Below are 26,590 nucleotides of genomic sequence, written 5' to 3' on the forward strand. Positions count from 1 at the left end.
TTAATCATATACATAATTTGCTGGTGTGAATTGCATTGCCTAAATGTGCCAATACACTTTAATAATCACTACTTTAATTACATTCTGACGTGTCGCACATTCACAGAAAATGACTTACTTCTGCATTACCCAGCGCATTATTGCAACAATAAAGCAAATGAAACATAACTTGCATTAAGTAAAATGAAGGATCGTAGGAAGAATAAAAATGAGAATGATTAGGTAGCACCATTTATATTTTAATGTTTTTTACACATAATGCAATCTTTCATATCTTTTAATGCTACAAAGAAAGATTGGAATACAAACGCTCGTTACTTAAGCCACTAACCTGAGAATAAACAATCACAGACTCTCAAAGATATATACGATAAAATTAGCTTTATATATTTTGTTAAGAAACTCACAGAAACCCCAGAGTATCACGAGAAGGTGATACACATCACAAAATCGAATACAAAATCTAATAACCTTAAACTACTATATATATATATATATACATATATGTGTAAAAGAGAAAGCTACAGATTCATTTCTGTCTACCGCTAGGTAGACAAGACCGAGTACCAAGGCACTTCTGAACACCAAATACAAACATTTTTTACGTGTTACAGTGATCTACAAAGACCTCATCTAATGTAGACACAACAGATATGTTTGTATAAGAAAATAAAATGGGAATTTACAGTTTGGTTATTAAAGAAAGAAGATGGGTGGTTAGTGTTGGATGGGCCTGAGAAGATGCCCAAAACATATCACTATCCTGGGGCGTTTCAGTTTGGTCTTCCGTTTGCATCTTTTAAAATAAAGTGCTTTAGATGACATAAACTATACATTTCATACAGCATTTGTCATGATTGTGAAAAGTAGAAGAATACTAGTACTAATATTCTACATGGGAAAACAGATTTGTTTCTGAGCTTTCAAATGCCACGTTTGTTGCTGGTACAATTCTGAAGCAAATATTTAAGGCAATAGTTTGGCAAAGCAGTTAACTGTCTTTGATTTATACAAACACAGTAGTCGTATTCCTTGCTGAATAAGTTACAAATTAAACCACCATTTAAACTATATATTATTGTATCTGTTCTAGTTAGTTGAGATATAACATTGCAACAGTGAAACATCAGGTAAATCTGACCATAAATGTTAAGAACACTTAGCATCTGAAGGCACAGGACGATATTAGAGTTTGAGACAGCACAGAATGTGGTACACCGAACACATTTTAAACAAGTAACAATCAGATTTTTCAAATATATATTAAAATATTACACAGGTCTTAAATGTACAAATACGTCTAAATAAAGGCTGATAATACATGCGTAAAAGACAACAGCATATATAGACAGTGATGGGTGAATGGGTCGCCGCAGAAGCTCTGGGTCTACGTTGTCTGGTCCAAAGCTCTCAGGAGGTCACTGCCCTGAAGCAGATGCAGGTTTCCCTGTAGAGGCACGTTTACCTCACAGTCATATCGTGTCAGCTCTGGCAGATAGTATGAGTCGAATGACGGCCCCAAGAGTTGACTTATCATGCCTGTCACAAATAAAAAAGATGTAACTCAAATGTCACATAGATAAAGACCCATTTGATCCAGTTATAGTCTGGAGATTATTTTATGGCGCCAGAAGATTTGGAATATGCATGACCATTCAAAAGTCTAAGGTCAAAGATCAAAGAATCTTGAAATGTTTTGCAAATATTAAGCAGCACAACACTGTAAATATCAAGAAATGTTTATTGAGTCTGACCTGTGTGTTTGTGTGGAGGAATCATGTGATATTGTCTGTTACTGGGAGAGCAAAATGACTCTGGGAAATGCTGTTTGAGATCCTCTGAGCTCCCTTTAAGAGACTGGCTGTAGCCGTGAGGAGCAACCAATCCACTTTGCATACATGAAAATTTATCTGTCAAAAAAGAACACAGGAGTGTGTAAATTTGGAGTGTAGAAAAACTGGAAAACAACTACGTATGTCAGAGAGAAAGAGTTAATGTACCTGTTAGCACACTTGTGCTGAGAGACTTTCTGACAGAGAAGGCGCAGCTGTCGACGTTCATTGTCTTCATCCTTTTTTGCATGCCATCTGCTGACTTGTGAGGAGCTACCACCTGCTAAAGAGACAACAATTTAATATTCTGTCTTTAGTGTCACTATGTAAACTTTACTCATTTTCATTAGTCTACAGTGAGATCTGAAAGATTACCTTTGGAATATCAGTGAAAGAGCATGATGAACTGAACTCTGACTGCCTCTTTCGTTTAAAGTTGTTGACGAGAGCTATTTGACCCACACTCATGCCTTTTTGCACAGGGGCAAAGTGCTCAAAAAATCTGAAAATAGCAAGAAAAATGAAGTCAGTGAATTAACATGACCTTTGTTATAGTACACCAATATTAAAAAGTTTTGGGATTTTCAGCAAGAAAGAGTTAAAGTGATCAAAAGTGACATTAAAGACATTATAAAAAGTTGCCATCACAGGAAAAAATTTTATTTTAAAATATATTAAAATAGAAAATAGTAACTTTAAATTGTATATTCCTGTTTTTACTGTACTTTGATTAAATAACTGGTGAGAATAAAAACTTTTAAAAACATAAAAAAAAAAAACTTTTAGAAACAATTTATGTAAAGGGCAGCAATACACTGATATTCATAAAAACATTCTGCGTAGGGGATTTGACAAAATGTAGAGAAAAATCGCCTTTAAAGTTGTCTAAATGAAATTCTTAGCAATGCATATTACTAATCAAAAATTAAGTTTTGATGTATTTTCAAATTATCTTCATGAAACATGATCTTTACTTAACATCCTAATGATTTGTGGGATATAAGAAAAATCGATCATTTTTACCCATACAGTATATTGTTGGCTATTGCTACAAATATACCCATATGACTTATGACTGGTTTTGTGGTCCAGGGTCACATATTTGTTTGTCCTTGACATCAAAAAGTTTGAAATTCTCTGTTCAGTTGTCTCAGCTAGAACATATTTGCACCCTAATTTGCAACTGGAGTTTTTCTTTTTTCATATTTGCATGCTAATTTGTAATCGGTCTAGACTTTTTTTTGCATGTTTTCAGTCATTTATAGCTGTGTTTACACTGTAAGATGTCCTCAAAAGCAGATGACAGAAAACAAGATTACTGGTGCTGTCAAAGGTTACACAATTCATGTCTTGCAAAGACATATTTCCTTGTGGAAATCCTAGTCTAGTTAATCACTGATGCCCAGTTTGCGTATTGCAAAGTAAAACACACTTGTGATGCAATGATGAATTCTAATCACCTTTGCTGTGGTAGTGCAGAGTTGAAATCACATGTTTGTCCTGGATCTCCTGTACTTCGGTCATCCATGCGTCTAATATCTGTACGTTCATACATTGGGGATGGGTCAGGGGTCCACTGAAGACTCGGTCTACGCTCCTTAGAGGAAAATGGGATGTTTGGTGTGGTTTGGTAAGGCTGCACACGAGCTGTGTCCGGACATGTGTTAGTGTTGCTCTTGTTGTCAGGAGGGAATGGACCCAGGGGCTGGAAGAGGTCAGCTACACTGCTGAAGCTGTGGTGGAGGGCTGTGCTCAGGCCTGGACCTGTGTCAGACAATGGCTCCTCCAGGCATATAGGGTGCAGCTGGAAGTCCTCACCGTCCATTGGGATGTATGGAGCGAGAGTCTCCAGGTCCAGATCGCTCAGGTCCAACTGCACACAGTTAGATAACCAAATATTTACTTCAAATGTGCAGTTGATGAAAAAATTAAAATTGAAGGACACTGAAGGAATATTTTTAGAAGAAGAAAAATAGCTTTAATAATCATACCACACTCACCTGGGAGCCTGTGGGATTTGTTGCTACAGATTCAGGGGCAAATAGCTTCTCTGTCAGCTCCACTTTCAGATCACACTCTCCACTGCCACAGTAATCTACTGGACTGCTAGGCTGCAAACACACACATCACAACACATTAAACACTTCAACACACCTTCTGAATTTGAAATCACTATTCAAAGAGATCATCAGGAGGAAACCAAAACTGGAACTGGTTTAAACGTAGAAGACTTAAAGGGAAAAATGAAAATAACCACATGATTTATTTACCCTCAAGCCATGTATATGACTTTATTCTTTCAGACAAATACAATCAGAGTTACATTAAAAATTGTCCTGGCTCTTTCAAGTTTTATAATGGCAGTGAATGGGTGTTAAGATTTTGAAGCCCAGAAAAGAGCATCCATCTATCATAAAAAGTACTCCACATGGCTCTGGGGGTTAATAAAGGCCTTCTAAAGCGAATTGATGCATTTGTGCAAAAAAAATATCCATATTTAAAACTGTAAACCATAATCTCTTGTGGGCTAACTGTCATACGCACCTCCGGTGAGAATATGCTAGTCTCAAGTTTTGCTTACAGCAAAGGAAAAACAAGTTTCCTCCTGGCTTGTATTTTTCTTTACAAATCGTTTTGTATATCTAATTCGTGACAGGTGTTTTGTTTTTTCCACTGTGCTTCCGTGATCATCACTGCATTCGCCTACGTCCTACGTCATCCGCTAGAACGCCATTCTCATGAACGCGCGTAAGGCAGTTATCGTAAGCTAGAGATTACAGTTTATAATGTATTAAATATGGATTTTTTTTTTTACACAAACATAACAATTCACCTCAGAAATCCTTTATTAACCCACCGGAGCCGTTGGAGCACTTTTTATGATGGATGGATGCACTGTATTGGACTTTAAAATCTCAACACCCATTCACTGCCATTATAAAGCTTGTTAGAGCCACTACATTTTCTACTGTAACTCCAATTGTATTCATCTGACAGAAGAAAGTCATATACATCTAAAATAGCTTGAGGGTGAGTAAATCATGGGGTAATTTTCATTTCTGAGTGAACAATTCCTAGAGGACCTGTCATAAGTGACTATGAAATCTAATTGACTGCTTTTGACATATGACCAGATAGAGACGGGACGTACTGTAGAACAGCTGCTGCAGCCGCTCAAGCAGGGCGTGGAACAGGGTGTGCATTTGCCTGCAGGAGGCACCGGGGGTCTGGTGAAGGTGGACGGCATGTTGGACAGTTTTCTGTCAGGACTGCCATCAGGTGGCGTGTCCACAAGCCATGATGGTCCCACCACAGGAAGCTTGGTGGACTTGGAGAAGAAGGTTGGTTCTTCAAAATCTGGCCTATCTGCAATGCACATGACAGTAAGAAGTCAACACACTTGTGGGATAAAAATAGCTGAAATGAGATAGAATTACTACATAAGAAGATGGAATAACTACATAAGAATTACTACATTACTACATGGTTCGTTTAACATATGTGACCATGGACCACAAAACTAGTCATAAGGGTCATTTTTTTTTTAAAAATTGAGATTTATACATCATCTGAAAGCTAAATAAATAAGTTTTCCATTGATGTATGGTTAGAATAGGATAAAATTTGTTTAAAATCAGGAATCTGAGGGTCCAGAAAAATTTAAGTACTGAGAAAATTGCCTTTAAATTTGTCCAAATGAAGTTCTTTGCAATGCATATTACTAATCAAAAATTAAGTTTTGATATATTTATGGTAGAAAATTTACAAAATATCTTCATGGAACATGATCTTTACTTAATATCCAAATGATCTTTGCCATAAAAGAAAAATCGATAATTTTGACCCGTACAGTGTATCTTTGGCTATTGCCACAAATATACCCATGCTACTTACATTTTGTGGTCCAGAGACACATATCTGAGAGTAAAAAAAATGAAATATGATGTTAAAAACAACCTCAGCCATCACCAAAAGCAATTACAGAAGTGTTGAAAGCATCACAATGTGGTGATTTCCATCCCATGCAGTGGTTTTTACATGTGAAGACATGCATTTTGAGGGAAAAAGGAATTAGTATACCCATTATAGCCCTGTTGTGAGAAGAAACACACAAACACTGCCTACTTCCATTGGTGAACCTTCAAAAGCACAGGTGATGTTCAAATATAACACCTACTTTTATTATTAAAAAAGGAACAAAACTTTATTTTAATAATACAAAAGTTTATGCTAAAGCCAACGCTAAGCCATAAGATGCCCATGTGCTGTAGAGCAAATAGATTCAGATTTTTTTTTACGTCGTCACATATTGCGTACCCTGCAGCAAAGCCAAGCTACAGTGCCACTGAGCTACAGTACAACGACATCTGCTGCAACATCGCAGCTTATGACCTGGGCAGTGTACGTGCGTGATTGGTTGTAAATTGTGAGGTAGAGTAAGGAGAGCCGAGGGAAGGAGCAAGAGTTCATGCATGCAGGATGGGAGTAGATTTGTAATCGGGGGTTGAGGATGTGAAGAGGGTGAAGCTATTGTAGGGGGAATGGTTGAAGTAGTGCCGGGTGGCGCTCTGACCAAAGTCCAAGGCAATGATGGCATCTCCTGGCATGGGCGCTAACTGAGCTAACTCCTCAGGCTCCTCCTTGAGCTTAGTGAAAAGAATGTCCTCAGCTTCTGAGGAGGAAGCTCCACCCTGGCTGAACAGTTCTCCCATGTTACACATGTGGTAGGGCTTGAACAGAGACTCCGTCTGGTCCAGGGAGAAGATGACGGACTGCTCCTCGACAGAACTGGAATACAATGACGGTATGAGAAGAATATTGTAACGGCTTTATGACAAGGATCTGTATGGTGTTTCATTTAATGCAGTACCTAAGGACGTAGTTGATGCAGATAATGCACTGTGGTTGGGAGTTGCGATTGTTGTAGATGACGGTTGCCTGGGTCTCCATCCAGACGTAGCCCCCGTGCTTGGCTAGCATTCTGTACTGGCCACTCACCACTTGACCCTTATTACAAACTGAAGAAGAAAACAGAGTAAGGCACTTTTTAATGCGATTTTTAGACAATTTTACACAATCGTATATATATATTTATTAATTATCCTTGTTTGACATTATTTGGCACATGCTCTGTAGCTTACAGCTGTCTTTGAATGTCCATTACTGCATGTCATGTAAGTTTAGTCATTTTTCAAATCAAACGATCTTGCTATTAGGTAATACTCCAGGTACTTATCACTGGAAGAGGCCAGTGAAGAAGACCAGAGCACCGATCTGGATTAAAGACATCAGAGGAACCAGATCAGAGGTGCTGTACACTTCAAAGGCTTGTTAGCCGCTAATGCACTAGCTAATCGGGTGGGTCATCCTGAACAAGCGAATCTGAGAGCTTTTTGGGTTGAAGTCAAAGGGCATATAATGGGATTCAGGCCATCTACTCGGCCTCAATGCCTCATGTGGCAACAACAATCAAATCAGTTTCCTCTGAATGTACAAACTAAATCACATTCAAACAAGGCTGGACAAGAGCTTTTGTATAAAGTTGGACCATCTTGTGATTTGAAACTGACATAAACTCAAAACTCGTATTGCTTGTGCCTCAGATGCACTGGAAATCTAATTCACGTAAATAAACCAATAAGTAATCTGAAAAACACATTATACTGCATAACTATGGAAGCAATTTCTGTCACATAAGAATTATGAGATAAAAAGTTTAAATTATGACATAAAATGTCATATTATGAAGGGGAAAAGTCATAATTATAAGAAAAATCTAACTTAATAATAGTACATTTAATGATAATAACTGTGACATTTTATGTCATTATCACCAGATTATATGTCATAAATTAGACTTTTATGTCCATGATAAATGACTTTTTATCTGATAATTAAGACTTAATGACCTGGTTTCACAGACAGGGCTTAGACTAAGCCAGAATTAGGCTATAGTTCAATTAGGACATTTAAGTAATTTTTATAGATATGCCTTAGAAAAAAAACATTACTGGTGTGCATCTTGAGACAAAACAAAAGCACTGATATATTTTATGATCAGTCTGTGCAAGTTTCTTTCAGCTAAAACAGCTCAGCCTTACATTTTAGTCTCGGACTAGGCTTAAGCCTTGTCTGTGAAACCAGGGGTAAATGTCATAATTATCACTTTTTATGTCATAATTATGGCTGTATGTCATTAATGTCATAACTTTTTATCTTATTAGCATGTCATAATTGTCACTTTTATTTAGTTATATTTTTATGTCATACATACTTTTTATGCCATAATGACTTTTTATCTGATAATTAATACTTATGTAGAATGTCATAATTTTGACTTTTTTTTGTCATAATTATGACTTTTTCATTGCTCACATAAGAATTATGAGATAAAAAGTGTAAATTATAACATAAAATGTCCTATTATGAGGGGAAAAAGTTATAAAAAGAGAGAAAAAGTCATAATTATGAGAAAAGTCAAACTTATGACATACGAAAATTACATTTATGACATAAAAGTAGATTTTTGTCTTAATAATTTTGACTTTTTATGTCATAATTACATGTTAGTATGTCATAATTTCGACCTTTATGTCATAATTACTTTTTATCTGATAATTAAGACTAAGAATGTCATAATTATTACTTTTTATGTAATAATTATGGCTATATGTCATTATTCCAACTTTGTATCTCATAAGCATGTCATAATTGTCACTTTTATTTAGAGTTATATTTTTATATAAGGTAGTACAACACAATTTTGACTTTTATGTCATAACGACTTTTTATCTTATAATTAAGACTTAGAATGTCATAATTTTTTTTTTCATAATTATGACTTTTAGTGCTCACATAAGAATTATGAGATAAAAAGTTGAAATTCTGACAAAAAATATCCTATTATGAGGGTGAAAAAAAAAATCAAAATTAAGAGAAAAGGTCATAATTATGAGAAAAGTCTAAATTATGACATACAAAAATCAAATGTATGGCATAAAAGTATGGCATTTTTGTCATAATAATTTTTGTCATAATAAGTTAGTCTGTCATAATTTTGACCTTTATGTCATAATGACTTTTAATCTGATAATTAAGACTTAGAATGTCATAATTAAAAAAAAATTTGTCATAATTATGACTTTTTATGTACAAATTATGGCTGTATGCCATTATTCCAACTTTTTATCTCATCTGCATGTCATAATTGTCAATTTTATTTCATAATTATGATTTCACTTTTTATATCATAATTATGTCATATTATGATTTACAATTATTTATTTATTTATTGCAGAAATGGGCTTCCTTACTTAAACAAGAATGTACAACTTACAAAATGTAGAATGTATAAAATATAGATTTTTTTCAAACCATACGGTAGGTTTTGGTTCTTGGGAAGCACAATTTAAAAGCAAAGTTGCTGAAAAGATTAAACGAAGAGTATGCGGCATCTGTTAAGTAAATAAATAATGCAATGCAACAACCATTGAGTTTATAAATATCCCTCAACAATTCCTGGAGCCCGGCGGGACATCTGTTTCCCTCAGTCATCAAGCCCATGGGAACGCCTCAGGTCTACAAGGTTTTGAACTCAAGCAGTTTACCCATGGACAGAGATGAGAGGCATGGATCTATTCCAAACTGTGAGTCATTTCAGGACGGAGTCAAGATTGATTCAAAGATAGGTAAATTAGCCAAGACGGTCGAGACCATGACAATGAGCTACTGCGTTGTTTCTCGTATGTTTGCGCCAGTGCATGAAATGGAGGTACGGAGAATGAAGAAAACAGCAAAATTAACGTGTCTAGCTTGTGCCTTTGTTCAGACAGGTATTTCTAACTCAAATCTGTTTCAAGTCTAAACAGAAAAAGACCCTACTTGTGCCTTCCAGATTTGTATATGTTGGCAGCAAACAGGTACTCACGATTTTGGTGGCTCTTCGTCATGCTTTCAGAATCCAAAGCATGGCAGAACTCATACACCGAACGGCCAAGAAGTTCCTCTGGCCTATACCCGATCAGGCTGCTTACTCTGAAACACAAAGACAAGTCAAGAATAAAACGAATGGAACAGTCAAAACAAAGTGTGATTGAATTAAACCACATCATTAACCAAGATTCATGACTGTCGATTACATCTGGCGAAAACAATCGAACTTGTGCTGCTGGGAGCCAATGTAAACTCTATGCTTAGCTTAGTGAGAACAAATGATTACAAGCGGGACCCTTGTTTATTGGAGCTATAAATCTCTCAAGCAAGACATTTGTACTCGTTCTGTCTGATCGTTATCTTTAATGTCTGTTTTCCAACATGCTGGATTAAAAGACAAGAACAGCTCTCATGAATCAACACACTGCCTCCAAAAGACAAAGGCCACGTCGTTTTTTTGTTTTTGAAGCACTTTAGCGAGCGCAAGATTGAAGACAGATGTGAGCTTGACTTGTCTATTAATCACATGGAATTTGTTGCAATCTTCACCAAATCATTTTTGTGCTGTTGAATACTCCTTACAAATTCATGCAATTGTTATTTTTCTTTTATTTGAACCTTCAGTGTTACCCTGGAATAGCCTCCCATTTCCTCTTCTAGTATGGGCTTTTAATGAACTCCGTGCGGTCAATAATGATTCCTATTAAATGGAAGCATGCAAATATCTGACCTCATCTGTTAACCCTCCTTACAAAACATCCATTGCGGTGTAGCCTGAGTAACCTGCTTTTGCACTAAAGTACATCTGGGAGCCACGGGTGACCAAGCACTCAGAACAGCGGCACTGGCCCCGTATCGCCAGGGGATAAACTAACTCCCCTGGATTGTTATGCAAGATATGTAAGAGAACTCAATTGTGCCCTTTAGGAGCTTTTAAGAAATTACGCTAATCTAAAGAGAAAAGCTCATAATCACTCTCCTTTACCACACACACTGATAATAACACAGGCAGTAGCAAAACAGCATTATGATAAAGAGTTTCCAATAGTGACCTTTGAAACGCACAAATTAACCCACAAATGCTGTTCCCTATGCTGACTTAAGCAGAAAATGGGAAAATGGTAAACAATGTTTGTTTAACAAAGATACAGTGAACTGAAAATGAAATAAATAAAAATGAAATTGAGTTTTAGCAGATATACACACAAAATCTTCCACTGAGACAGACTGTAAATACTGATGACTCATCATGAACTGCACAGATTCTTGACCAATCAAATGCTCACTAGAGTGAGAATGTCCCTCCCCCTCAAACAACCTGTAACTGATTGGCAATTATCAAAGTATTACTCATAGCTGTAAATGAAAGTAAAATGCTTTTTCAAAGCTTGTGGCTAATAAATAATAAATAAACTTGCTGATTTAATAGAAAGCACATCAACACAGGAAAAAAACTAAATGTCATCAAGCAATTTCACTGGATCTTTTATAATAGTTTATAATATATGTCCATACAAGTGGCTTTTATATTATACACAAAGCACAAAGTTTATTAGTTTCTGAATTACAAAATGAATAATTTTATACTATAAAAATTTTGAAGAAAGTTTGACTTGGTTCATGTCTCATTTGTTTGCAGATGCCTTTGGGTTTGAAATTTGTAGATTTTTTTTGTGTCTTTTCTGTCCAAATATTTTTGGGCTCACTGTTCATGCACTTATACATTATGCACATATACATCAATTAGTTAACAGTTTCTTGCCTTTCATCACAGTAGATAAACTTCATGTCCATACTGTGTCTGCTCATGAACGTCTTGCTGTCCAGAGGTGTGTCGACATTTGAGGGGTGTGGGATCGGTGCACACATCATCGTGACGCATGTGAGAGGTGGCTCCGAAAACCCACAGAGAACTTGAGGGGGCGGCTGCTGCACACTTGGAGATGCCCCGTGCAATGCAGGACCTGACAGACAGAGCCGGGAAACCGTATTTTACTTGATAGCACGTGCGCATGTGCACTGCGTGACATTTCATGATATTCTTATGAGCTCTTACCTTCCAGCTGGCCGATTTGAGGTTGACAGTGCGACCTCTGTTGGTGACTGTACATTTCATTCTCATAAAGAAATCTCTCCCCGAGCTCATGTCCTTCGCTCTTCTGCCATACACAGGTCCTGTCAATCAAACAACTCATAAGACAAGTGCTTAAAAATCATGTATTTACTATAACTGACCATTGTGCATGCAATAAAGCTTTTTCTGGCACATTCAGAGGACTTTGGTCTGTCAGTGGGTCGTGGACGCTGGGTGCAAAGTTCAACTGAATCAGTCTGTTGAAACCTTAACTACAGTATATTGAGCTCACTGTGCTATTGCATAGGGATTATCTCCAACTGACCAATGAAATGGCTAGAAAGTTACGTCACTTGCTCAAATGCTCTAAATGGGTCAGGTGACCAGCTTATGAAAGATACAGACAGTGAGAGACAGATAAAACAAGAAGAGTAGGAACATTCGATGTGGGGAAAGGCCCCCTCACTCTCATTTTGAGTGTGTCTGTGTGCAAGCACACACTGCTTACATGACAGCAACAGAAATAGTAACTTACAAAAACTACTTGAGCCAGAGTAAAGCCTAAGTTCACACCAAATTTGGTGCAAAAATGACACAAAAGCATAAAAATTCACAAGCTATGTTTAGCACTGAAACTATTCAAATTAAGTGTGTTGAATTCCTGCTGTTGCATGAAATGAACACGAATGCTGAATGAATTCCTGATTAGGCTTTTGGTAGTTCTGTATGCTTTTTAAAGCTATGAATTTTATTGTCTGTGTGTTCTTTTTTTTATATTTGAAATGAAGCTAATTAACTATTAACTATTAAATTAAAGCAAACAAACAGAATTAAAAAAATGAGTAAAACAATTCCCTTTATTTATGAGACTGGATTAGTCGAGTTTATTTTATGTTGATAGGGTGTACAGTTGTACTCTAAAATAATAGAATGTTACACTAAATTTCGCCACTAAACGAAAAACAAAAAAAGGTAATTGCGACTTTTTATTCCTGCAATTGTACGTTTACATTTTGCAATTCCAACTTTTTTTCTCAGAATTGCATGATACAGACTCGCAGTTCTGACATTTTTCTCAGAATTGTAAGATATGAACTCGCTACTGCAAGTTATAAAATCAAGAAATGAAGTCAGAATTGCGTGATATAAACTTGCAACTGCAAGTTATAAAGTAAGAATTGCGAGATACAAACTCACAATTCTGACTTTTTTTCTCAGAATTTTTATCTCTCGCAATTCTGACTTTAGAACTTTATCTTGCAATTGAGATTTTATAACACGCAATTTCAAGTTGTCAGAATTTTTAAATATAAACTAGAAATTCTAAAAACATATCAGTCTTTTTTCCCCCTAAAAATCAGATTTTATAACTCACAATTATGAGTTTATATCTTACAATTCGGAGGAAAAAAGAGTCAGAATTACGAGATCCAAATGTGCATTTTTATGACACAATTCCGACTTTGACTCACAACTGTGATTTTATATCTCACAATTCTGACTTTTTTTCAGAATTGCGTGAAAAAAGTCAGAATAGCAAGATAAAAATTCACATTCGCAATTCTGACTTTATTTCTCATAATTGTGAGTTTATTGTCACACAATTCTGAGAAAGAAAGTCAGAATTGCAAGATACAAATTTGCATTTGTGAGAAAAAGTTTTAATCTTGCAATTCTGACTTTATAACTCACAATTGCAAGCTTATATCCCACAATTCTGAGAAAAAAAGTCTGAATTGTGAGTTTGTATCACGCAATTTTGAGAGAAAAAAAGTCAGAATTGCGAGATACAAATTCGCATTTCCAAGCAAAGAGTCAGAATTGCGAGTTTTTATCTTGTAATTCTGATTTTTTTCTGAGTTTATATCACACAGTTTTAAGAAAAAAGTCAGAATTGCATAAAAAAGTCAGAATTGCAAGATATAAATTCACAATTGTGAGAAAAAAGTCAGAATTGTGATACAAATTTGCATTTACAAGAAAAAGCTTTTATCTCACAATTCTGACTTTCTGACTGCAACAACCTTTTTTTATTTTTTAGTAGTATTTAGCTATATATATGATCACAATATAGTCAATTAATTGAAAGTAATTGGTTAAATTAAAATCACATTTTAAATTGCAATCACGATTTTTTTTTTTTAATCAAAAAATGCAATTCAATTTTTTTTCCCAATTCATTCAACCCTAGCTATTCTGTTAATGCTAAAATGCTTTTGCATAACTAACTTAAAACTAAAACTGTATGAGCAGCTCCCGAACACTCATTGATAAAACAAACATATAGCCCTCAAGTCTTTACACAAGGGACTTCAAGCTAGACTGTGGTCTGTGGTTGTAAGGTGAGGCTTGGTAAAAAAAAAAGGGGGCGGGGGGACTTGTCCTCATAGGAATCACAACAAGAATGTACAAAATGGAACATCCTGACTGTGATAAGTGCACTCAGATAAGGACATCTTCATGGAAAATTACATCCAGAGATAAAGGAGACTGGGATTTTGTTGTGCCAGTATGCACAACAGTGTATACTGCATTTCCAAAAAATAAAAAAACACTGTAACATACTTCTGGGAAAAAATTGAGTTAACGCTCACCTGATTTGACACTGAGATTCTCTCGGATTTCTTCATGGTCGCAGGGGTGCGTGAAGTCAAAGATGCTGTGGCCTGTCAGTTCTACCTGATAACATTTTGTAAGGGGAAAGTAAATTTCAATGCTCAGCCAGTATAAATGAAGTAACAGAAGACTTTCTCCCATTAATTTTTCTTAAAGAATAAAGGAAATGAGGTGAGGCTCACCTGCGTAAGGCCCATAAATTTACTGACGTTTTCTGAAAGGAATATCATGTCCCCATCTGATGTTACAACAGCGACAAAGCCTTCCAGAGACTTCAGATAAAGACTGTCCATCTGGCTGTCATCCTGTGACCGCGTTTGTTGGATTGTGCAGCCTGGGACAAAAGACAAGACAACTTAGTATGTGAGCAGTGTCAAACTTGTTTTTTTTTTGTCAAAAAAGACCAAACCCAAAGTAAAAGCCACAATTACACTCTTACACAAACACAGACTCATATCCTGTACCATTTAGCTTCAAGTAAACAGTTAAACAGACTTATTTATCAAATTAAATTCACATACCAACATGGAATAAAAACAAGCTATTGAGCTGATCAGCAAAGAAAGGATGTTTGAGGTACACAATGCCATGAAAAGCATCAACAACTTGAGAAAATAATTAAAGAGAGGCTCCATGCTGTGAGGTTCATGTCTGCTTCCCTGCAGATAAGGGCCTCCTCCCCTGCTCATTCAGATCAGGCAATAAGGGCCCGAGCGCTGAGGCTTTGACCCGGCTCAGACATCAGCTTTGTGCGTTTGGGTGTCAGCAGGTGGTCCATGTCTGTGCTCCCACCTCAAACCCCACAGCATTCGTCCTGCTGCTATTAATACTTCACTCTGATGTCTTACTCCTCTGGCTCTCAGCCAAAACCCAAGAACTCGCAATTTTCTGCCATTCCCTGTCCATCTCTATTAGAATCATTTAAGCCTTTTCTGACCATAAACAATGTTCTCTGACAGCCTGCTCAGCAACTGCTCTTTTATGCCTCAGGAAGTTACGTTTCAACTATCAACTGTGGCTCAGAGGTTTCTTCCAAGATGCTTAGGAGAAATAAAAATGGACATATACTACTGTTCAAAAGATTGAAGACTTCATAGTTTTATAAGACAGCCCTAATAAATAAACCTATGCCATAACTGATTTAAAATACATTTATTTCATACTAAGTATACGTCAGATCCATTACCATATTGACATATTGCTTCAGACTTACTGATATAAAGGCATAATTAAACTTTATTTGTAGTATTTCTTCATTGCACAATGCACATTTCTTAATATTATGCCTAAGATGTGTCTCCCTGTCACCTGCCCCATATTACAAATAAATCCTAATCTAATCATGACAAACTATATATTTTTGGAAAGGTCTAAGACTCCTAAATAGATATTTTACCATATTTTTGTGTTACAAATTATGTAGGAAAAGTAATAGATTAATATATGTCAAGAGTGCACCTCAAAAATCTACATCATAACAGGAGTTCTGACCTTTGTCACAAAAGACTTTCTTAGTTGCCTTTTTCTCACTCACGCTTTAGAAATCATCAGAAATTATATATCAGTTGAAAACTTAAAATCTCAAAACTCATCCTTTGAAAGCCATTTTAAAATCAGACATTGGATTACCATGGAAAATGTACATCAAAATCATATCTCAAAATGTTTTCATTGATGAATTCTAAAAATTTAAGTTTGTGTGCATTTTTACATCTGTGTTCAAAAATGGGAGTGACAGCTAAAGGGCTAAAGTATGCTTGCAATAGTTCCACTTTAGCACAATAAAATACTTAAATATATATTTGGCTGGACTTCAGCACTAATTGCACAATTAAAGTGCATTAAGCTAGAAATTATTGTAATTTTTTTCAATTTAGCAGACTTTAAGTATATCAGTTTAATATACCAAATGAACAATTGCAGGGTACTTTTATTAAGCACATAAATATGTACTAAGCACACAATAAATGTATTTCAAATATATTTTAGTATTTTTTCACTAGGTAAGAATGCATTTATTTTAGCAAACATGACAGTAAAATTTTATATTCATCAAAAAAGTATAAAACATAGCAGCAAAACTGTTTTGTACACTTATAATGATAAAACAATTATATTTTTATATTATATATTTAAGTGCTAAATCAGCATATTAAATTTATTTCTGAAGGATCATGGGACCTTGATGGCTAGCTGCTGAAAATTCAGATTTGCCACTGCACAATAAATTACTTTTTAAAATATATTAAAATAGAATAAAAACACCTGGTCCTGTCAGACTCTTCTTTAAGGGACTTTCTGTTGCAAATGAGGCTCAAGATTCTCCATTTGCAGAAAAGGAAACTGTTAAAGAGATTTCAGTTGTGATTTTTCATTTTGACAGGAGACCTCTTTGGTTCATCTGTTTTGGGTCGTTTGATAATGAGGGTTCAAAGATTCATATCTCCAGAAGGACGTTTGCTGAAAATCTAGCATATCATATGACGTACCCAGTGTTTAACCAATGAGTAAGTTCAAAATGTCAGAGATGTCACACTTGTTTTTCATATGAGAATCATAACCTCTTTAACACCTATCAGTAATATAATTCTATGACTACGCAGTTACGGTTCCCACAATACACACCTCACCGAATGACATATCAGTTTAAACAGCTTCTGGTTTTGTAATCTCAGGGCCTATCAAAGGTCACAGCATGACACAGAACACATTTAGAAACACATACAACACACCGAATTTCACAGACAGGCCTGCACGGCGCCAACGCAGACCATGTTGTGGCTAAGAAAAGAGTGTGAGAAGAAATCATAATTCACAGAAAACAATACCACTAGCAGCCCCTAATTACCCCACACCTCGTCATCTCCCTCTTTCCCTGTTTCTCCACGTCCATCGATCTTCCCCCACCCACTTCCACATCACCCACACACATTTTCATCACCAGATTCCATCTCTTCCCTTTTCATTGTTTGATGCTCTCCCTCTCTCTCTTTTAGAGACATGCACATACTGTACACATGTATGTGCGTCAGGAATGGAGTCTGGAAACAATGCACACTGCTCTTTGTCTGTCTTCCTGCATTTCTTATTGTATATTGAGGAGTACAGGACATCTCATGGACCTACCCAGCCCAAATTCACTGACACATAAACATGTTGACTTAGCTGTCGAAATGAGGACACACCACAGACCTCTACTGTGTTTAGGTGAAGCTAATTATAATTACAGACCAACCTAAACCTGGTGACAAACCACCTCTTATAGTCTGAACACTGAAAATATAAGAAGCCAGATTGGGCAAACTACAGAAAAAATAGTAGGTAAAAAATAAAAGTCAATCCAATCAAAAATCTAATTTGTGACCCTGGACCACAAAACCAGTCAAAAGGGTCATTTTTTCGAAATTGAGATTGCAGAAAATAATAAATAAGCTTCCCACCGATGTATGGTTTGTTAGGATATGACAATGTTCGGCCAAGATACAACTACACTGTAAAAAACAATTTGTTGGGTCAACTTAAAATAATTTGTAACCTGGCTGCCTTAAAATTTTAAGTTCAGTCAACTCAAAAAAAGTTTATTCAACTTGGAATGTTAAATTATACTAAGTGACAACTTAGATATTTGAGTTGAATCAACTTAAAATTTTAAGGCAGCTGGGTTACCTACCCATCTGTTAAGTTTAGCAAACACAAATATCTAAGTTGTTACTTAGTACAACTTAACACTTCAAGTTGACTAAACTTATTTTAGTCGACTCAACTTAAAATTTTAAGGCAGCAGGGTAACAAATTATTTTAAGCTGACTCAACAAATTGTGTTTTTTATTTTTTACAGTGTATTTGAAAATCTGTAAACTGAGGGTGCAAAAAATCTAAATACTGAAAAGAATCGCCTTTAAAGTCGTCCAAATTAAGTTCTTATCAATGCATATTACTAATCAAAAATTAAGTTTTAATATATTTATGGTAGGAAATTTACAAAATATCTTCATGGAACATGATCTTTACTTAATCTCCTAATGATCAAAGAAAAATAGATAATTTTGACCCATACAATGTATTGTTGGCTATTGCTACACTTATACCCATGTTATGAATGGTTTTGTGGTCCAGGGTCACATTTATTCCAGTAAGTATGTTTTAGCCAGTATGTGGTGCTGTCATACTAATAACATTTGACCAACATGATCTAACCCAAATTTGAGGGCAATCCTTTCAACCTTACAGCTTTATGGGATGCGATAGACTCACCAAGAGATACAATGGAGTTTGACTTCTACTGACAGATCACATGTAATGAACATCAGTTTTTTTCAGCTTCATACCTGAGTTGAAGAGTTTGCGTGTGCGCAGGAAGCTGATAGCTAGTCTCATGATGGAGGCTTTGTCCAGGTGCGAGCTGATGCTGTGGGGTAACGGCAGCTGATGGGCCAGCTCATAGAACACTTCTGTCTCTTTACTGCGCCTGCAGCGTGCTGCATCACGAGACTTTTCCTTGCGCCTTTCTGAAGGATGCCTGGAACACAGAAGAGGTTGATGAAAACAACACATAGCCTTATAATATGCTTATATATGGGTGCAACAAATGCTTTACAGTGTTGGGGAAAGTTACTTTTAAAGGTTACTCCGTTACTCCCGAAAAAGTACCTTTTATGTTACTTAGTTACTTTTTATGTAACGTAGAGCGTTACTTTTGCATTACTTTTTAAATCTTGGCAGCACTTTCTTGTTTGGCATTAATGTAAAAAGTCTATTTTTGGCAAACATTAAAGCTCTGTTACACCAAAAGTGAAATTAATAAGCCTTGGGCTGAAGGAAAAGTAAATGCACTTCTGTACAGTAAAACACAGGAGAAGTAGTTTCAACACTCTTCATCAAATGAAAAAACAAATGAAGCACAAATGAAAGTTTAAAATGTTAGTCTAATTTAATTTCAGTCTGATTATTAGTATGGTTAAATTGTATCATTAAAGGTCAATAGCAAAAACATTGGTCAATAAAATGGGATTAAATACATAAAGGATATTTGTGCTATTTAACATGCTTAATTATTGCAGGTTTCCGTCATATTCTGAGTTCGCCTCTGCACTTACTCCCAATTTTTCTCACCATTAACAAAGCAGAGCTGTCAATCAGTCAATGGGAAAACAAAGTACCTGTTACTTATTTGAAAAAGTAACTCAGATATTTTCTTGTAAATTAAAACACAATGTGTTACTTTACTAGTTACTTGAAAAAATTAATGATTACATAACTCATGTTACTTGTAATGCGTTACCCCCTACACTGATGCTTTATATATATACACTCACACACAGTACTTGTACATTATTGTACTTAATACATTTTAATATAGAAAGGACAATAAGACAATAAAACAATAAACTTTAACTTTAGGTTAAGATAACTTATTGTTTTTTGGCTGGCACAGTCAAATTTTGCAGGTAAAGAAAGTCTGTTATCTATTAATGAAAAACAAGGCACTGTACACAGAGGAATACACTTCCAATCCAAGCAGTTTTTTTATTTGTGTGTCACAGTTCACCAGACTTGTACCCAAGGTAAAAATTTCCACCCTCATGAGTAATTCCCGATTGCACGGATTTCCACCGAAATGAAACGACCCACAAAATTACGCAGCGCAAAGGTACACATGACAGTGGCTAAACGCGTATTCAATTTTTTAGCAAAAACTACTTGAAACCAAACTAAAATTTGTGAATGGTCAGGTTTTGAGTTTTTAATTAAAATAAAATATTTTCAAATATTTTTTTTTTTATGTTGAGCATCATTTTTGTGCATAAGCACAAACTTCATCATTGAGTCAAAGCAAAAGCATTGCAAAACCACACCTGTGAGAATCTGTGCATCAAGGTTTTAATCTAGGTTTACTCACTTGCAAAGGAAATTAAAAAAAAAAAAAATGAGTCATTGCAGGATCAAAAACAGTTTGGTCTTAAAATCTGACACTGATAAATTAAATATCAGTAAATTTGCGCCAGGTCAGTTTAGGTCACAGGGCCGGGCTCATATAGATGTCTATCTTGATCTTGTTAGTACATGTTATACAGTATAATCTGACAATCCAGGGACATATACATATACTTTTAAAAAATTAGTCCATATAGTATTTTAAAAGCATCGCTCACCCAAAAAAGAAAAATTAAGACAGTGAAAGCACAGCAAGAACATGCTGTCATTTATCTATCCAGACGGAACGCTTATCTTGCCAGGTCAAAGAATTGTGTGGTTTGTGGCTTGCCAGTGTGTGAAAGCGTGTGTGGCAGAAAGAAGTGAACTTTCTATGGCCTCTAAGTGTGGTGTGCCACAGTGCACTATGCCACCCTCACAACAAACCAAGCCACACAGAGCTATTTGTCAGCAAAACACCACAAGTGCTCTCTAATGCATCACATATTATAACACTAACACAGATACCAACACACGTGGCCTGCATACAGTGCTAAGTTTCAGTGGGAGGCCGATGTTGAGACCAGGACCTAGCGGTGTAATTCCAGTAGCTGCCTCCCAGTGTGGGTCCCCTATTCTCCGACTCTGGGAGTGTTTGTAAAATGTGCACAGCGTGGTGCGGGGGTGCAAGGAATGCAATAATCAGCCCTCTATTATACAGCTGCATATTTGGCAACCACAACATGCCCCCTTTTTGCCCTCCCACTATCCCCGTTTTCACAAAAAAAAATTGTCATTGTAATAGTAACTATGGATTCTTCTCACAGGAAATGGCTGATCGGTTTTACTCAGAGGTCATACCCATGGGAATTACACATGAATTTACTGTCGGGGCTAAATGAGGAATGGTAACTTCCATTTTAACTCAAACTGTTGCTGCTTTCTGTCTCTAACCATAAATGAAACCACATCAGGGTTTTAATGAGCAGTTCATCTCTAAAAATACAAATGTAATGGTTTAAGATAACGCAGACTCATATAGAGTTTAGTACAATCGTTTGTGGGAAAGAAGAGTGATTGTCTTTCATCACAACAGCTGATTCTGAATCCAGAGTTTAAGCGCTTATGCAATCTATTATACAATCTATTTACTGTTTTAGAGTATTTAAAATACTACGCAATAAAACACTGATGCTAATAAATTGATTTTATGTAACCTGGAGTTGTGTCAAATAACATCTAACAATCTAACAGCATCTGCCCTTTTGATCCAGTTATTTTAAAAAGTGTGAATCATATGTCAAGGACATTTTAAAAGCAGGGCGCTTTAATTTTACTTTAGCATGAGAAATAACAAACAAAGTTGTATATGCACAACAACATATGAGCAACAAAATGCTGCTGACTGCAAAATTTGACTAATGCAACATTTCGTTGCATTTAAACACTGCACATTGTTCCCTGATTCTGAAAGTCTGACATGCAGGAAAACCGTAAACCCACCAGACAACACAATAAACAAATTTTGAAACATTTTTACGCCAGAGAGTCTAGATGGATCTCATGAGTTTAAATCCATGATAAATGTGACCAAGAAATTAAATGGTTTGGGGTTTATGCTGTTTCAAAGATCTCTAGTTATGTTTATTAATGCCTACAGTTTCTCTGCTTCGTCCACATTTCAGAAGAGTGGAAATCTATAATAAATAAAGGGATAGTTCACTCAAAAATGAAAATTCTGTTATTATTTACTCACTCTCATGTCATTCCAGAACACAAATTAAGATTATTTTGATAAAATCCGAGTTTTCTGACCCTGCATAGACAGCAGTGCATCATGGTGTTGTCATGAACGTGTGTCAAAGACAAGAAAGAGACGAAATTGTTGAATAAAGTTGTTATTTTTGTTTTCTTTGTGCATGAAAAGTATTCTCGTAGGTTCATAACATTAAGGTTGAACCACTATGGTGGCAGTTGCTCCAATTTCATCAAAAATATCTTAATTTGTGTTCAAAAGACGAATGAAGGTCTGAGTGGGTTTAGAACGATGTGAGGATGAGTTATTAAGGACAGAATTTTCAATTTTTGGATAAACTATCCCTTTAAGAAATTATCACACAAGCAAAAGCAGATTTAATAAACAACAATACAGAGTAATTTACATTTTAGAGGTCAAAGTAGAATCAAATGTTTCATTCCAAACAGATTGGTATTTTAAACAAATCAGTTAAGCAAACAATTCAACGACTCACTTGTAAGGATGGTTGTTAAAAGCTACTTATTTGATTCTCGAATAAATCAGTTGTGTGTGCGAATGATTCAATGAGAAACGCCGTCACTTGTCGCCACCTACTGGCATATCATTGTATTCTACCTGTTGCATAATCGGGGGTCAAACGCCATCAGCATTATGCATATTTTACATAACTTGTTAGACTTAACTTATAATAACAAAAAATATACATCTGATCATCCCAGTGGTTTTGTTATGAACCATAGAGAAACACTTCTCTCGCAGCCAGCTGGAATCGGTAACCATCACCCAATGCATGAGCTCCTAGCTTATTTTTTCAGTAACCTAATCCTGCCCAAACAACCTTTGAATGTGAACTGAGCGTAAAGTTTATCTCTCTTCAGAGATGTAGTTTTTACAAACCCTTTGACCGCATTCTGGCTGGATTCAATCCTTCAAATGAAGGGGAGTTGTGTCCTCTGCCCTCAACTAGGCTACTGAGTTCTGTTCCCACACAGTCCAGCTGCTGACCTCAACCCCCAGCTACGCTATAAGCACTTTCGACATTAGCTGGCTAAACAACTTCTGAATTAGTAATGCGCAACAGGTCAAGGTAGCCCGAAGACAGAGGCCTGCTGGCCGTTTTCACTTCTTTGTCCTCTCTTTTCATCTTTCGTGCAATTGCTGAAACAAAATAGCAAGACCGACAGCTATGTGGCCACTCCCACCTGTAGAGCTCTTTACATTAAAAATGTCAGTCAAACTCTCAACAGGAAGACAGTCTGTATTTCAGCGAGAGATCTCAAGGGAGATTTGCGTGAAACAGAGCTGTCACGATTCCTAAAGCGCACATAACAACCTAGCAAACACAATGGCGCGACTGCTGTATCTATCACCTACTGCCTCAGGCGTCATCACGCACAACCAAAGCAAAAGCTGTCAAAGGGAGCAGATCATGTGATTAGCAGGCCGATGTGAACCCATTCCTCCCTCTATCTCTCTCTGCATCTCGCCTCTCAACCAGATTAGGCCAGAGTTCACCAAGAGCCAAGAGCCAGACTGTACAGAGCGTCCATTCACTACAGATAATCCTATTTTCCCTAACCTCAAAGAAATGGCCAACCTTTAGTTTCCCAACTAATAATCCAGTGAAAGATTCAGTGTTAAACAGAATAAGATAACTAAACCAAGGGTGCCAGAATAGCCATACTGCATATATTATATTGCAAGCAAGCTTTGATAGATGTCATTAGAACAGCACAGTTAAATGATTACATTAGCCAACTGGCACTAATTACAAAAGACATCACAGTGCTAATGAAACACTTGGAGAGCAAGTTAAACAAACCAGATAACAGATAAGAATTGAATAAAGTGATGGAAGTAACCAGAGCAGGGAAACATAATGGCCCGTTCATGCATTTAAAAAAAAAAAGAGGTGAACCCTGATCTGATAACCTCAGTTTCAATTGGAACATTACGTTCCCGTTAACAAGCCACTGAGAACCACACAGAGGAACATTTAACCTCTCTTCAACATGCCTTAGGCACCAGAGAGCCAGTGCTGGTTTATTTTACCACCAAATCAAAATGCTGTCCATATCTGGCAATATCTGACTTTAGAATGTCATCCATTAAGGGGAAATACTAAGGTTCAGTGTCTATGGCAGCATGCTAGTAAAAGATAAATCTTTTACAAGTTATTTACATGATAGATAAATGGTAAAAATTCAAAATAATGCTTTCAAGAAAAATCTTAATTCAATTATTCAAGTCCTAATAAAGATAATTACATTTTATGAGGCATAAAATGTAATTATCTTTGCTGCTGAATTAAATCAAATACTTTAATGACAGACTTAAAAAATGCTTTTATTAATGTTTGAACTACTTTTTTTCTATTAAAAAAATGTATCTTAAATGAAAAAAAATGGTGCAATCTAAACTGTTTTTTTTTAGTATATTGCAACAGAAATAAAGACAATAATGGCTATATATATATATATATATTACTCAGTTACTCATGTTACAAAAAATATCACAACAACCATAATTCTTAAATAAATCTGAATATCTGAAACAACTGTAAAAAATAGATAGATAGATAGATAGATCGATAGATAGATAGATAGATAAAATGTAATTTAACTGCTGCCTTAATTTTAAGTATTTTAAGTAAAAAATATTAGTTCACTGCACACAAATTCACTTTTAATTTTACTGATATAACTGAATAAGAAAATTGAGCTCTAAAATCTCATGAAACAAATTAAAAACGACTGTGAAATGTTAAACTGATGAAAACAAATAAACATTAAGGCCTAATATATCAAATATTTTACAGTAATGTTTGAATTCAACAGGTAGTTATTTGTCGTCAAACTCTATTGCTCAATTTTATTCTCAGTCTGAGCGTGTCTGTGGGTCCAACTCTTCGAATAAAGATTTTCTGCTTTTTCTTTGGTCTTGCAGTATATATTATGAATGCATATTGAACAGAATCATTATTTTTAATCCATTCGTTTTATAATGAGATGCAGTAAGTGTGTTATTTTTTTAAGCATTGATTGCACTCAGGTGATGACATTTAATAACGTTTCAAGTCATTTGTATGAGTCCATTAACAAGAACGAGCCAAAAATAGGGTCCGCGCACACCTCTCCAATATCAAAGTCTAGAGAAACTAAAATTGCGGGGTGATAGGTTAAATGTTATTAACAAAAGGGAGAAATCTAAAACATGTCAGTTCAAAAACAACACCTGGAAGACTAGGAAACTTTTAATGCGATAATGTGGCTCAGGTTAAAACAGCAGTTAAAACCGCAGTTCGCTCCGCTCTGGTGCCCGTGTCATTGCGCAATAAGTCAGATCTCACCTTAGAATCTCAAAGGAAGGTAAACAACTCAAGAAAATAAAAATAAAAACTTTCCTGCGCCTTACCTTTTTTTTTCTCTCTCTGCTGTCATGATGCGCTTATGCTGAAGACAACTTTTGTCTTCCGTATGATGAATTCACAGAACTTTTCCGAATAAAATAAAGTTTAAACGTGTATTTTCTCACAAATGCCTTTATTTAGTTATTTGTCCTCCGTAATGTCCATTCAATGTCCATGACATTTCCAGTAATGACCGGAGCAGTTAGTGCAGTCTCAGAACACTGCCGAGGATCGCACTACCTCTCCAGAGTGACACTGACTGACCGGACGCTGGTAAAGAGCTCGTGAGCGCCGCTCCTGCGCTGCGCGTGCTATCAGCACTGTGCACTGCGCACTGCGCGCACTGATTGGTGCTCTTCACCCCCAAGCCTGCCTCTCAGCGCGCGACCCCGGGTCTCGCGCTTCCCCTCTCACATGCGCGCTCCCCGAGTTCTGTGCGCATTTGGCCTGTGGAAAAGCGCAGTTTCAGTGTCTCATATAAAACAAACAACACGTGAAGTGTCCAATAAGGATCCAGAATGAATCAGGGCTGAGTTTCAAAATCTGTAAGTGGACAAACAAACAAAAATGACCGTCGACCAGGGAAAAACAACAGTAAAGCGTCTTTTCCCGGAGCAGGGATTAATTGGAACAGATTTAACTTTAGTTCAACTCTATCTCGGAGCCAGTCCCATTTAATAAAAAGCCCTTACCAGTATACCATGTAAACAAACATGTAATCGAACCCCTCTAACTAGGGCTGTCACAATTCCATAAAATTCGAGTACTGGATTTTAAAAAATCCTGGATTGCATTTTACCCGTGTCAAGTACCAAAGTCATACTTTCTACAGACCAGAATCCAAGAAACGCATTATTATACCCTTTTCCAATGCTGCATGATATAATTTAAAATAATAATTAAGCAAAGATACGATTCAATTAAATAAATATATGCAATGCAGGTCTATGCCTTTTGCAGCTCCTCCGTTCACAGTAAATGCTGCTCCACACGAACGTTATCATTTGTGACCCTGGGCCACAAAACTAGTCATTTTTTTTTCACGATTTTTGCAA

At 36.1% G+C, this 26,590-nt stretch overlaps 1 protein-coding gene across 1 annotated transcript; it reads right to left on the reverse strand.

The window, feature by feature from the left end:
- Positions 1 to 218: 218 nt before the first annotated feature.
- On the reverse strand, positions 219 to 25,871 carry epas1a (endothelial PAS domain protein 1a). Its single transcript, XM_051123942.1, is given in 18 exon segments — positions 219 to 1,539; positions 1,755 to 1,910; positions 2,001 to 2,115; positions 2,208 to 2,334; positions 3,293 to 3,705; positions 3,833 to 3,943; positions 4,984 to 5,198; positions 5,727 to 5,750; positions 6,406 to 6,620; positions 6,703 to 6,850; positions 9,760 to 9,866; positions 11,527 to 11,698; positions 11,701 to 11,728; positions 11,821 to 11,939; positions 14,433 to 14,517; positions 14,637 to 14,788; positions 18,783 to 18,973; positions 25,541 to 25,871. Coding segments are annotated over 18 exon segments (2,556 nt in total). The 5' UTR covers positions 25,567 to 25,871; the 3' UTR covers positions 219 to 1,387.
- Between the last annotated feature and the right edge of the window lie 719 nt (positions 25,872 to 26,590).

The sequence above is a fragment of the Labeo rohita genome, chromosome 12, assembly GCF_022985175.1.
Source record: "Labeo rohita strain BAU-BD-2019 chromosome 12, IGBB_LRoh.1.0, whole genome shotgun sequence".
In the NCBI taxonomy this organism is placed as follows: Eukaryota; Metazoa; Chordata; class Actinopteri; order Cypriniformes; family Cyprinidae; genus Labeo; species Labeo rohita.